Raw genomic sequence first — 13,455 nt, 5'->3', positions numbered from 1 at the left:
GTGTGGTGCCTGGACTGAGCCTGCTGCTCCCAGTGCCCCCACCCTACAGGGGCTGATCCTGCCCCCTACAGTAAGCACAGGGCGGCTGGGGTGGGCAGGATGGTTTATTTTGTCACGCACACTACATCCAAGGCTGAGGCACGGTGGTAGCAGCAAGGAAGGAGCGAGCTTTGATCTTGGGGGTACCCTGGGGTGGTCCTCGCTCTCTGCCCATCGCCAGAGCCCTGCCCTGGCCTCCTGTCCCACCCAGGTGTGAGGCCAGCACTCCTCCCCTAGGACTAAAGGGTCTTGCGCTTGGAATGTCTAAAAGGGCTCCCCACACTGCACTAGCCCAGCCTTGCCTCCCCATGCCACCTCCCAGCCCTACCGGGGCAGCAGCTCAGGCTGCGGGGAGGCCCCTGCCAGGCACGCGCCGGGGTGAGGAGTCAATAAATAAGGGAGCGGGGCGGCTCAGCAGTAAAAGGGCAGAGGAAAGCACACAGCAAGCGCGCTATGGGGAGGACCGAGGGAGCCACTGCATCAGCGGCCCATGGCACAGCCAGGGCTGCCCAGCTCCTGGGGGCTGCTCCCCTCCTTTGGGGACGTGCTGCAGCCGGGGGGGCTGGTGGGGCTCATCCTCCGGCAGGGGTAGCCCTGGTCCCCGCTCTCCCGGCGCCAGCCCATGGCCTGGTCGATCATCTCCAGGCGGAGCGCGGGCAGCAGCCCCAGGTTCCTGGGGTCGGCCCTGGCCAGGGGGTTGTCGGCAGAGACACGCCGCAGGCGGCCCTGCTCCCGCACAGTCTGGTAGAAGGAGCTGCCCTCATGGCTGTCAGCCGCCCGCCCTGGCTCCTTGGCTTTGGCTCCAAGCCCCCCTGGCTCCTCCTGGGGCAGGTGGATGGTGGGGATGTCTCCAGGGAGGCCTCGGCGGCTCTGGGGTGAAGGGCTGCGGCTCGTAGCCCTGTCCCGGCTCGACGGCCGCAGGATGAGGCCCTGGAACTTGGCCAGGCTGGGGCTTCGACTTCGGTGCCGTTTCATCTTGCCCGGACTGGGGCTACGGGATTTGGGAGCCAGCAGGACAAGCGTGCTGTCATCCTCCTCTTCCGAGCTGCTACCTGAGCTGTCTGTGGGGCTGCTGCCCTCCTCCGATCTGGGCAGGGAGATCTACGACCTGGCATCAGCACTGCTGGCTGATCCTCACCGGAGGCTGTAAGGCACCAGCCTCCTCCCGCCAGGCACCCCCACAGCCCCCCACCCTCGCCTGCTGGCTGTACTGACCTGGAAGGGCTCGGTCACTCCAGCGATGCTACTGGAGGTGTTGCTGTAGTATCCGAGGATGTACTCGCCCTTCCCCTTGGGTAGAGCCTCATCCGAGAACATCACCTGCAGCCCAGAGAGAACTGATGGGCACCAGGGCTGGACCCCATCCCACCTCCAGTCCCAGCCGAGAGCAGAACCCCACGAGGACCGCACAAAGCTCTAAGGAGGTGCCCGCTCACTCCATCAGGGTGGCAAAAAGGCCACTGTCCTCCCACAATGGGACACACATGTCTATGTGTGACAGCAGGGCTGGCCCCAGCTCACCTGTGCACACAGCTGCTTCTCCAGGCAGCGCTCTCCATCGTCGCTCCTGGCCCAGACATAGGACACGTAGTCTTTGGGATGCCGAAAGCCCACCTACGTGCACGTACACGAGAGAGCACAGGTGAATGGGAGAACATCAGCCCTGCTCAGCACCCGCACCACCCCCACCCAGCCTTAACTCTCCTCTCACTCAGCTCCCTCTCCTTGCCCAGAGGCACCAAGAGCTGCCCCACACCCACTCAGCGACACCCTGGGAACACTGGGCTTTGGACCCTGTTGGCCCCGACCGAGCAGGAGAAAGAGGGAACTGCTGGACACGAGCCTCCTGACGCAGGGACGAATCCTGCAGCTAACTGCCAGGGCCTCCCAGGGGAAGGGAGCGCACAGCGCAGGTCCGTGCCATGCACCCATGTCTGCCGTCGGGAGGCAGTTGCGAAGGGACCCCGCGGTGCTGTGCAGCGCTCCCCACTCCCTCCAGCCCCAGCAGCCCCCAAGCCCCTACCCGGTAGAGTCCTATCCAGTCCCAGGAGCTCCGGTGGAAGCCAGCAGCCATCTTGTACCTGACAACTGCTTGCTCCGGCCTGCTCCATTCGTCAGCCACAAAGATCTCGACCGGGGGCTTGTCTGCCTTGGAAGCAAACTGTCAGAGACGTGCACGTGGTAAGCGAGAGGGGCCCAAAGAGCCACCTGTGCTGCCCCCACCGAGGGCCCTCACACAGCCCACCAGCAGCAGCGAGAAGCTGCGCTTGCCAAAGATAAACCAAACTCCTGCCTGCGTGCCCAGCGCTCACCTGCACCGCGAAGATGGCAGCCACGGGCTTGTGGTCGCTGATTGTGTACTCCATGTGGCTGCAGTAGCAGAGCTGGCTCACCGACAGGACGCCCCGGCTTGGCCGGCGCCCGCCTGCACCAAGCCCGACACCGGGGGATTTGATCTTCCAGAGGATGCGGTCGGTCCAGGCAGGTTTTCGCTTCTTGGCACTGCGGGGCACAGAGGGGCATCTCTCGCCTGGCAGAGGGCAGGGGGCTGCACCCCAAACTGCCTCCCCCGGCACTACCGCACGCGCGGGCAGGGGACGCGGCTCATCTTGGCACACGGCTCCGTGCGGCTGCAGGGACAGACCCGTGCTGGCACCAGCACAACAGTTGTGTCCCAGCTGTCATCCCCGCTCCCCAGCACGGCTCCTCCCCACCAACTACACCAGCATCAGCCCCTGCCCTGCCAGCACCAGCACCCCCAGAACCCCACCACTTCGCAGCCCCATTCCGCTCTCCTACCTGCTGTCGTACTTGTTGGTGCCCACATCAAACTTGAAGGTGGGTGGGAAGTTGAGGGGTCCCTCCTGAAAGCCGCTGAGGACGGGCCAAGTGCTCTTAGCAATGTTCAGCTGTGGGAGAGAGAGCAGGTCGGGGTGCACGTCGGCCCCATGGCCAGACCCCTCTGCACGCCTCCGAGACCTCACCACCCTCTGCGCATATCGCTGCCCCACCACTGCCAGCCCCACAGCTCTAGGGGCTTGTCCTTATCACGCAAACAAGGGGAAGGGGCTGCAGAACAAGGGTTAGGAGGAGCAACCGAGGGACCTGGAGCTGCCTAGGCTGGAGAAAAGGAGGCTGAGGGGAGACCTCATCACTGTCTACAACTGCCTGAAGGGGCTGTAGAGAGGTGGGTACTGGGCTCTTCTCCCAGGTGATAGGACGAGAAGGAACCAGGGCAGGTTCAGATTGAACATTAAGAAAAATTTCTTCACCAAAAGGGTTCTCAAGCACTGGCAGAGGCTGCCCAAGGAGGCTACAGAGTGCCCATCCCTGCAGGGCTTTAAAAGACAGTTGGATGAATTGCTTAGCAATATGATTTAGTAGAGGACAGATACAGTCGGGCTTAATGAGCTCAAAGGTCTTTTCCAACCTAGTGACTTATGTGTCTCTGATTCCACAGCTGTGCTGCTCCAACCCCACAGAGCCAGGAGAGCCCTTTGGGCGGTGTGGGGATGTGCCCCATCCCGCAGCTGCATGGGCAGTTTTAGTGAGAGCCCAGAGCCACTGAGGCGCAGCAGCGTGACCAGCCCGCTCACCTGGTCCTTCTCCCAGAGCTGGCTCAGGATGTTGCTGTCGATGGCGTACTTCACAAAGCGGATGTCGAGGCTTTCGATGCGGAAATTGAGGTCTCCAAACCAGAACACGAGGCTGCAGGTGGGAGGGAGAGGGATAGACTCGAAGTGTGCCCAGGTGGCCAAGAAGGCCAATGGCATCTTGGCTTGGATCAGAAACGGTGTGACCAGCAGGGCCAGGGAGGGGATTCTCCCTCTGTACTCGGCACTGGTGAGACCACACCTTGAGGACTGTGTTCAGTTCTGGGCCCCTCACCACAAGAAGGATGTGGAGGCTCTGGAGCGTGTCCAGAGAAGAGCAACAAAGCTGGTGAGGGGCTGGAGAACGTCTGACGAGGAGCGGCTGAGAGAGCTGGGGGTGTTCAGCCTGGAGAAGAGGAGGCTGAGGGGAGACCTTATTGCTCTCTACAACTGCCTGAAAGGAGGTTGTGGAGAGGAGGGAGCTGGGCTCTTCTCCCAAGTGACAGAGGACAGGACAAGGGGGAATGGCCTGAAGCTCCGCCAGGGGAGGTTCAGGCTGGATATCAGAAAAAAATTCTTCATGGAAAGAGTCATCGGGCACTGGAACAGCTGCCCAGGGAGGGGGTCGACTCACCTTCCCTGGAGGTGTTTAAGGAACAGGTTGAAGAAATGCTTAGGGACATGGTTTAAGGGAGTGTTAGGAATGGTTGGACTCGATGATCCAGTGGGTCCTTTCCAGCCTCGTGATTCTATGATTCAGGTTGGACCAAGCACCAGGAACCATGCGGGCCTCACCTCCCTGAGCAGAAACTGCAGGCAGACTTTTCCACCGGGACGCACACGGTGGGGTCAGATCGCACAGCCAAGACGCTGGCGCAGAGCCCGGCCCCCCCACCTCACCAGTTCTAAACCCCAACAGCACCAACACCACAGGAGCTGCACCAGGTCTGGACGTGCCCCAAGGGAGACAAAGGACCTTTCTTAACGCCTGCTCCACCATGCTGGGTCCCCATTGGGCCAGAGGACAATTCTGCACATCAGCAGGCAAGATCTCATCTCCGAGCTGTGCTGGGATTCAGGGGCCGGAGCCCAGATCCTATCCTGAGACAGCCAAGGACGGAGGGTGGTCCTAAAGCCCTGGCCCAGAGTGGGGTGCAAAGTGGTGGGGTACGCACTCGTGGTCCAGGATGCCGCTGGCTGTGCGCCCCTCAAACTGCTGCATGTGCAGTATGGTGGCAAAGTCCTCCTTGCGCTGCTCCGCCTTCTCCAGGTGCGCTGGCAGGTGGCAGTTCAGGAAGCAGACCATGTGGCCGAAGACGGAGAGACGAACACTCACTCCACCCTTGTTGCCCTGCACCAAGAGGATCCCGTGACTCCTGGTGAAGGCAGCCCCTCACCACCCACCCCACGCCCACACTCACCCAGTAGCCCCCCAGCCCCGTCCGCGTGCAGTCTGTCTGGATGTCCTGCAGGAAGGGGAGGTGGTAGTACTTTGCAAATACCAGTAGGATCACACCTTGCATCCGCACCGTGCTGACCTGGAATGAGAGCAGGGGCTGAAACGTAACGGTAGCCACAGCAGAGCCCATAGCAGCCAGGCCAGCTTGCCCCACCTCCAGGCCAGCCAGGCAGCACCTCCATCCTCCACGTGCCCCCTCCTTGCACATGGCACATGGAGCTCAGCGATCCCTGCATGCCCTCCGGAATACAGACAGCGAGGTAAGGCCAGCGGTTGTAAGGCTCATGGATGCGCTGGAACAAGTGCCCTGAGGAGCAGACCCTGCCCTGGGAGCTGCCAGAACCACAAGCTTATTCCCACATCCACCTCCTCACCCTGGTGCAACGCAGCAGGCAACAAGAGGCGTCCCCAGAGCACTGCAAGGGATGCGTAAGGTGCAGGACAGCCCCACACGCTGCTCAGATGGCTGCAGGTTGTCCCTCCGGCAGGCTGTCGCTCCAGCCAGTCCTCCTACCACACCTCCCTCTCTGCCTGGCAGACAGAGGGAACGCCAAACCGCCCAGCCGCTCTGCCACCTCCTTACCAGGACGAAGTGGAAGGGGCTCAGCACATCCATGAAGAGCTCGCTCCACTGATCCGTGAAGAGGGCATCCTTGAGACGCTTGTTTATCTTGGAGTTCACCTCTTGCAGCCTGGGAGGAAAAGGGACAGGTCCCTCAGCCACACCAGGAAGGCGCCTGTGTCCCAGCTAGCGAGCGCTCTTTGGGAGAAGTGCCAAAGCACAGTGCTGGGGAGCAGGGTCAGGGCGGGAAGGGCAGTTCCAGGGGGGACCCAGGGCTTAGAGCACAAACCAGCCATATCCTTGCTCCAGCGATGCTGGGTCACGCGCTAGCAGAAGGCACAAGTGGCCCTGAACCCACAAGGGCCTTGGCCCTTTTTAAAACAGGAGCAGTTCAGCTGCAAAGGGCTGGGCAGCAGCCTGAAGCCTATCTCGATGTGCAAGAGGAGCTTACGGGACATTTCGGCTGCACTGGTCTCTACAGAGAAGCCAGGTCTCATAGGTAGTCCAGCACAGGGAGTCCAGATGCATCCTAGCCACCCAGTTCAGAGCAGCAGCACACAGAGGGTTAACAGTGCTCCTCCTGGCTCAGCTATTGGTGAAGAGAGGAAAGGAGAACATCCGCAGAGAGTGGCAGAATCAGAAACGTCTTGCCCAAAAATATCAAGTGCTCAGGGCACAAAGATGCAGGTCAGAGGAAGGACACAGCCCGGCGGCGGCGGCGTCCTGGAGGCGGGGAGCAGCCGGACACCCTACCCTGCCCGGGACACGGTCTCCTTGCCACCAGCTACACCCTCTGCCCCATCCATCCAGGCTCGGGTCTACCGACACCGCCCCATCCCGCTGGTGTGCAGGAACCAGGAGACTGGCTCCAACACGGCATCATCGCTCCAGCAGCCTCAGCGCTCACCCCTCCAGGGCGAGGAGAACAGGGGGAGCCCCTGGAGGCAGAGACAGCTCTTCCGTCTCGCACCCCGTGCAAAGGCAGTGCATCCCTGGCCTCAACAGGAACTCACACGCACCACGGCAAACCCCGAGGGACCAGTTTTCCCTTGGCCTCTGGCAGAGCTCGCCTCGCTCAGCCACTCCAGCTCAGCCTGACTGCGCAGAGGCGGCGCTGCCGGGGCACAGCGCCAACCCAGCTGCGAGAGAGCAGGAGATCTGTGCCCTTGAGGCCTGCACGCTATGGGCAAATTTGAGACGAGGAAAACGGTCCCAGAGGACTCTTTAAATGCCTCTACCGACCTGCTGCCAGGACTGCCAGGGCTCAGGGCAAGAGCAGCGCCCGCTGAGGCCCAGCGACGCGCGGCACAGCCAGGTGCAGACTCGTCAAGGGTTCAGGGCTACTTGGGATTCAAGGGTTCCAGTTCCTCTGAGCACTCCTGCTCTCCACAAGCCGATTCTCCATCCCCTTTTCTGCTATTTTACCGCTTGGGATGCGCACCCCTCCCTGCTCACCATGCCCGAGGGAGGCTGAGGCTACAGCTCTTCCGTTCTCAGCTCTGTGAGGATCCCTGCGGAGGGACGTGGCGGGGAGGGAGCCCTGTCCTCGCGCTCTTACCCAATGGCGATCACATCCACGTCATTTGTCTCGCCTGTGTTGAGGTGCAACAAGGACGTCACATCGCTCGGGGGCATGGCTGTGCCCACGTTCCAGGTGACCACTGTGATGCTTGGGAGGACAAAGGAAGTACAGGGACTCAGAGCTGTTTCTCGTAACCCCCGTTCAGCCCTCAACCCCACCAAGAAAGCTCTGCCTGCAAAAGAAGGGGCCACGGCTGAAGCTCAGCGAGGGCATGGACACCAGGTCCTCAACTCCTGTTTGAGGGACATGGGTCCTTGCCTCTGAATTCCTATATCTCTGCACGTGGCAGCCCCGCTGGTGAAACACCAGAAATCAGCACAAAGAGCCCTCGCTCGCGTCGCTGCCGGCTGCCACAGGCAGTGTGGCACAGCCTGCGAGACAGCGTGTCCCTGGGAAAGTGCTTCCCTTCCCCGGGATTCACGCTTTCCACAGGCTCCTGGGGAAAAGGAGCCAGATCTCAGCCCCCCCAGGAGCCTGCCGGCCCCAAAAGCCAGGGCACGGCGTGTGACGGCAGCGCTGCCACCCCGCAGCAGTGTCCTTCACGGCAGCAGAGCCACCACCCGTCACAACCCATCAATGCCGTCACGCAGCACGCGCCAGCGGCCGCGGGCGCTCTCAGCAGGGTGAGGACAGCCTCGGTCACGGGGGGGGAACACGTTTCAGCACGGAGGGAGGGCAGCGCCATGGCCCCACGGAGCACAGGCACAGCGGAGACGAGTGGCAGTGCAGCCTGCCCTGGATGCTGCCTGTGCCAACACAGGCACTGGGCACCCTCCCACAAACCCCACTCGCCCCCAGGCTCCCCCACAGCCCCATTCGCCCTCCCACCAGCCCCATTTGCCAACAGTCCCCCCATCAGCCCAGCGCGCCCTCCCGCCAGCCTCGTGCACCCACATTTCCCCTTCCAGCTCGGCTCGCCCCCTCTCCAGCCCCACTTGCTCTCCCACAGGCCCCACTTGCCCACAGCCCTCCCTCCAGCTCTGCTCACTCCTCCCGAGCCCCGTCTCTCCCCTATCCAGCCCTGCTCTCCCCCCTCCAGCCCCGTTCATTCCTCCTCCATCCCTGCTCACCTCTCAGCCAGCCTCACCTGCCCTCTACCAGCCACAACTGCACAGCCTCCCTCCAGTCCCGCTTGCCCTCCTGCCAGCCCCACTTGCCCCTGGCCCTCCCTCCAGCACTGCTCACCCCCCTGAGCCCCGCTCTCCCCCACCTCCAGCCCCGTTCACCCCCCATTCCAGCCCCATTCACCTTCCTGCCAGGCCAATAGCCTCAAGTTCTCCCTCCAGTTCTGTTTGCCCTCTACCAGCCCCATTTGCCCCCATCTCCCCTAAAACCCCACTCTCTCCCTCCTCCAGCCCCGCTCTCCCCTCCCCAGCCCTGCTCTCCCCCCAGCCAGCCCTCTTCACACCCTCCAACCCCACCCTCTCCCCCCAGCTCCCCCTGCCAGCCCCATTTGCCTCCAGCTCCCCATCCTCCCCAACCCCAGCTCCCTCCCATCCTCATTCCCCCCATCCCCATTCACCCTCCCATCCCCACTACTCCACCATCCCAGCTCCCCCATCCCCATTCCCCTCATCCGTATTCACCCCCATCTCAGCTCACCCCCATCCCCATTATTTCACCCCCATCCCCATTCCCCCATTCCCATTCCCCCATCCCCATTCTCCCCATCCCCATTCTCCCCATCCCCATTCCCCCCATCCCATTCCCCACATCCCCATTCTCCCCATCCCCATTCCCCGCATCCCCATTCCCCCCATCCCCATTCCCCCCATCCCATACCCCCCACCCCCATTCCCCCATCCCCATTTCCCCCATCCTCATCCCCATTCCCCATCCCCATTCCCCCATCCCATTCCCCTCCATCCCCATTCCCCGTCTCCATTGCCCCCATCCCCATTCTCCATCCCCATTCCCCCATCCCCATTCTCCCATCCCATTCCCTCCCATCTCCCCATCCCCATTCCCATCTCCCCATCCCCATTCCCATCTCCCCATCCCCATTCCCCTCCATCCCCATTCCCCCATCCCCATTCCCCCATCCCCATTCCCCTCCATCCCCATTCCCCCATCCCCGTTCCCCCACCCTCTCCCCCGCTCACCGGAAGGCGGCGGGCGCGGGCCCGGGCTGCCGCTCGTTGCCGCGGGCGGCGATGGCCTCGCTGGAGGCGGCGCGGGGCAGCGCGGGGCCGCGGGGCGCGATGCGGTCGCTGGACTCGGCCTTGGGCAGCGGGCGGGGGCTCCTACGGGCGGTACGGCCCGGGGGGGGTCCGCCGGGATCCGCGGTACCGCGCCGCGCCGGCTCCATCGCCGGGGGGGGGGGGGGGAGCCCCGCGCACCTTGCGGGACCGCCCCCCGCACCGCCCCCCGCGCCGCCCCACCTGCGCCGCGCGTCACCGCACCGAGGCGGGACGGACAGAGGAGGTGACACCGCAACCGCCTCCCGCAGCCCCGAACCGCCGCCCGCGTCCTGTCCCCGCGCTCCCTGACGGGGACACCGTGCGGTGCCTTCGGGGGGGAGTGCAGCGGTGTGAGTGCACATGTGTGTGTGCAGATCTCTGCGTGCATACAGAGCTCTGCGTGTGCACAGTTGTATGTGCGTACAGAGCTCTGTGGGTGTAGATGTGTGTGCAGGTGTGTTTGCACACAGAGCTCTGTGTGTGCACAGTTGTGTGTGCATACAGAGCTCTGTGGGTGTGCAGATGTGTGTGCGGGTGTGTGCACAGTTGTATGTGCATACAGAGCTATGTGTCTGTGCAGATGTGCATGCACAGATGTGTGTATGTGCATACAGAGCTCTCTGTGTAGATGTGTGTGCTTACAGAGCTCTGTGTGTGTAGATATATGTGCGAGTGTGAGCTCTGCGTGTGTGTTCAGCTGTGTGCACACAGAACTCTGTGTACTTGCAGGTGTGTCTGCATACAGACCTCTGTATGTGCAGACGTGTGTGTGCATACAGAGCTCTGTGTGTGCGCAGCTGCATGTGCAGCTCTGAGTGTGCAGCGGTGTGCATACAGATCTCTGTGTGTGTAGGTGTGTGCACAGATGTGTGTGCATACAGAGCTGTGTTTGTGCGCAGCTGCATGTGCAGCTGAGTGTGCATTGAGTGTGTGCATACAGAGCTCTGTGTGTAGGTGTGCACAGCTGTGTGTTCACACAGAGCTCTGTGTGTGCACCTGTGTGTGCATACAGAGCTGTGTGTGTAGATGTGTGTGCAGATATGTGTGTGCATACAGAGCCGTGTGTGTGCGCAGTGTGCAGCTGTGAGTGTGCAGCTGTCTGTGTGCATACAGAGCTCTGTGTGTAGATGTGTGCGCAGCTGTGTGTGCACACAGAGCTCTGTGCTGCTGTGCGTTCACAGCTGTGTGTGCAGATGTGCGTGCAGCTGTGAGCTGTGTGCGTGCAGCTCTTTGCTGCGCTCGTGCCCGTCTTTGCACCGTGTGCGCGTGCCGGGAGGGGGCTCCGTGTGCGCGTTCGCGCGGCGCACGGTCGCGCGTGTGCGGGGCGGGGTTTGCACACGAGGCTCCCTTGCGGGGGGGTCCCGGGGCGGGGTGCGGGGTCTGCTGCCATCGCCGCTGCGTGCGCGCTCCCCGCGCTCGCTCCCGCCCCTCCGGGTCGTGACGTGGCGCCGAGGGATGGGGACGGGGCCGCGGCTGCCGCTGGCGCTGTTGGTGGCGGCGCTGGCGCTCGGGGGCGGCTCGGGACAGCCCCGACCCCGCGGGGACGCGCTGCGAGACCTGGCGAGGGGCAAAGTGGAGGCGAGCGGCGCCGGGGGGGGAGGAGCTGGGGGTGCGGGGTACAGGGGTGCTAGGGTGCGGGATGCCCGGGATGCTGAGGGGTGCCGGGGTGCGAGGATTCTGGGGGAGCCGGATGCCTGGGATGTGGGGGTGCAGGGATTCTGGAGTGCTGGGTACAAGGGTGTCTGGGTACAGTGTGTCTGGGATGCGGGCGTGCAGGGATTCTGGGGGTGCTGGGTACAGGGGTGCCAGGGTACGGGATGCCCTGGATGTGGGAGTGTGGGGCTGTGGGGATGCAGGGATCCTGGGGTGCTGGGTACAAGGGTGTCTGGGTGCAGGATGCCTGGGATGGGGGGGTGCAGTGGTGCCGGGTATGGGGATTCTGGGGCTGCCGGGAGCAAGGGTGCCACGGTGATGGGTATGGGGGTGCTGGATGCCCAGGATGCAGAGTTGCAAGGATGCAGGGTGCTGGATGCCTGGGATGTGGGGGTGCAGGGATGCAGGGATTCTGGGGGTGCTGGGTACAAGGGTGTCAGGGTGCAGGATGCTTGGGAATTGGGGGTGTGGGGATGCAGGGGTGCTGGATGCCAGGGATGTGGGGGCACTGGGGTGACAGTGTCTCCTCCCCAGACCTGTGGCGGGTGATGGCTGAACCGGCTGAGGGAGGTAGGTGCCAGGAACGGGGCCGGGGTTGGGGCTGAGGTCCCCCGCGCTGATTTGATTGTGCCACCACTGTGCCCACAGGTCAAGGCTTTCGTCACCCAGGACATCCCTCTCTAGTACCCGGGATGGGATGGGACAGGATAAGACGGGGCTGGATGGGATGGAGGGTGGGGCAGGATGCAGTGGAGAGCAAGGTGAGATGGGATGAAGGAGGGGATGGGCTGAGAGATGGGATGGAAGATGGGATGTGATGGGAGATGGGATGGATAATGGGATTAGATGGAGGATGGGATGGGAGATGGGGTGGATAATGGGATTGGATGGAGGATGGGATGGGAGATGGGATGGGAGATAGGATGGAAGGCAGTACAAGATGAGAGATTGGATGGGCTGAGAGATGGGGTGGAGGATAGGACTGAATGAGGAGTGGAGGGCAGGATGGTTGGGATGGGATGGGACAGGGCAGGATGGGATAAAATGAAGATAGGACAAGATGTGGTAGGATGAGGCGGGTTGGGATGTGGAACAGGATTGAATGGGATAAAATGAAAATAGGACAAGATGTGGTAGGATGAGGCGGGTTGGGATGTGGAACAGGATCAGATGGGGTGGGGTGGGATGGGATGAGATGGGATGGGGAGCTGCATGGGGCTGCTGAATACTGTCTGCTCCTTAACACACTGCTCAGCCATAACCTGGAGATGAAACATCTGCCTGGTGCTGACCCCGAGCTTGTGCTCCTCAGCCACCGATACGAGGAGCTCGAGGTAAGCGCGTAGCACGGCACCCACTGCCTCAGCAGGGACTGGGGTGGTCAGTGCCCACCAGGCTGCAATCCCTGTCTGCACGCAGCGAATCCCCCTGAGTGACATGACCCGGGAGGAGATCAACCAGCTGGTGCAGGAGCTGGGCTTCTACCGCAAGGAAACACCTGATGCCCCTGTGCCCGAGGAGTTCCAGTTTGCCCCTGCCAGGCCTCCTGCCGCTGATGGCAAGAAATCAGATGAACGCGAGGAGGAAGCACACCCAGACCTCTAGCGAGGGGTGCTGTGCTCGGGTCCTGCAGCGCGCAGGGATGAGGGCGTTACAGCAGCTGGGGATGGGGCCGCAGGGTGGCCACTGTGCCCCAGCTGCTGCTTGGTGCTGTGCAGCCTCTGTCCCAAGGATGCTCTGACAGCTCCAGCCTCGAGGAGGGGCTTCCTACGCATTGAGGACATCCCAGGGGTCCCGTGTACCTGTTGCCCTCCCTTCCCTACAGCCCAGCATCTCTGACCAGTTGGGAGGAGCACCGGAGTTCCCCCCTCCCCATGCGCCAAGGTTTAGCTGCCTCTTGGTGCTGAGCAGCTTTATCCCACCTGCATGGGACAGGATGAAGCCCTCAGCAGAAAGCCCCAGGTGCTGAGGGTAGATGTGCTCAGTCTCAGAGGTGGGACAGCTGCCAGCAGGGGCAGGGGGTGACTTTATGCCCCAGCAGCAGGGTTGTCTTGTACTGAGCTCCCAAGTAAAACCCTTGCGTACAATCAGCTGCACTGTGTTATCTTCCCAGGGGTGGCTTGGTGGGGCACACCCTGCCCGGCTCTGGACTGGGTACTGGGAGGCACTGGGTGCCCCAGAGCTGCTCGCAGAGATGGGAGTGGATGGTGGGGTCACAGCCACTATTGTTAAACTGTGCTATTCCTACACCACCCCCTATCCCAGTGCAATGGGTGGATGGGGCACCACAGCTTGGGCTGACCTGCTTGCACAGGGTCCTGTGGTGCTGAGCCAAAGCTCTGGGCATCATCCCAGAGCAGGAAGAGCAACACGCCCCACATCTCTCC

The 13,455-nt window shown here is 62.5% G+C and overlaps 2 protein-coding genes across 7 annotated transcripts; one reads left to right on the top strand and one right to left on the bottom strand.

Moving 5' to 3' along the window:
* Positions 1–113: 113 nt before the first annotated feature.
* On the bottom strand, positions 114–9,562 carry INPP5J (inositol polyphosphate-5-phosphatase J). 6 transcript variants are annotated; one of them, XM_054082885.1, is made up of 12 exons: positions 9,338–9,562; positions 7,212–7,322; positions 5,675–5,783; positions 5,054–5,170; positions 4,808–4,983; positions 3,636–3,747; positions 2,839–2,948; positions 2,352–2,541; positions 2,063–2,200; positions 1,561–1,653; positions 1,255–1,359; positions 114–1,140 (listed from the first exon to the last, which is right to left on the bottom strand). In XM_054082885.1, exons 1-12 carry the CDS (start codon positions 9,541–9,543, stop codon positions 520–522), a joined length of 2,088 nt encoding a protein of 695 aa, XP_053938860.1. In that variant the 5' UTR covers positions 9,544–9,562; the 3' UTR covers positions 114–519. The 6 variants fall into 6 exon arrangements, with proteins under 6 accessions (XP_053938860.1, XP_053938861.1, XP_053938862.1 ...); XM_054082886.1 differs by lacking the exon at positions 9,338–9,562 and adding an exon at positions 8,306–8,391; XM_054082887.1 differs by lacking the exon at positions 9,338–9,562 and adding an exon at positions 8,323–8,387.
* Positions 9,563–10,659: 1,097 nt separating this feature from the next.
* Positions 10,660–13,443, top strand: SELENOM (selenoprotein M). The gene is made up of 5 exons (XM_054082897.1): positions 10,660–10,993; positions 11,603–11,638; positions 11,717–11,751; positions 12,324–12,402; positions 12,488–13,443. Exons 1-5 carry the CDS (start codon positions 10,871–10,873, stop codon positions 12,671–12,673), a joined length of 459 nt encoding a protein of 152 aa, XP_053938872.1. The 5' UTR covers positions 10,660–10,870; the 3' UTR covers positions 12,674–13,443.
* Positions 13,444–13,455: the final 12 nt, after the last annotated feature.

This window comes from Cuculus canorus, chromosome 17 (genome assembly GCF_017976375.1).
Source record: "Cuculus canorus isolate bCucCan1 chromosome 17, bCucCan1.pri, whole genome shotgun sequence".
In the NCBI taxonomy this organism is placed as follows: domain Eukaryota; kingdom Metazoa; phylum Chordata; class Aves; order Cuculiformes; family Cuculidae; genus Cuculus; species Cuculus canorus.
This window is presented reverse-complemented; position numbering and strand designations above follow the sequence as displayed.

Bases quoted from the DNA above. Each gene is read 5' to 3' on its own strand.
- INPP5J (XM_054082885.1), bottom strand. From the start codon at position 9,543: ATGGAGCCGGCGCGGCGCGGTACCGCGGATCCCGGCGGACCCCCCCCG. The intron at 3,748-4,807 runs GTGCGTACCCCA...TCCCACCTGCAG, and splicing joins AGCGGCATCCTGGACCACGA to CCTCGTGTTCTGGTTTGGAG. The intron at 1,360-1,560 runs GTGAGCTGGGGC...TCTGGGCTGCAG, and splicing joins AGAAGCAGCTGTGTGCACAG to GTGATGTTCTCGGATGAGGC.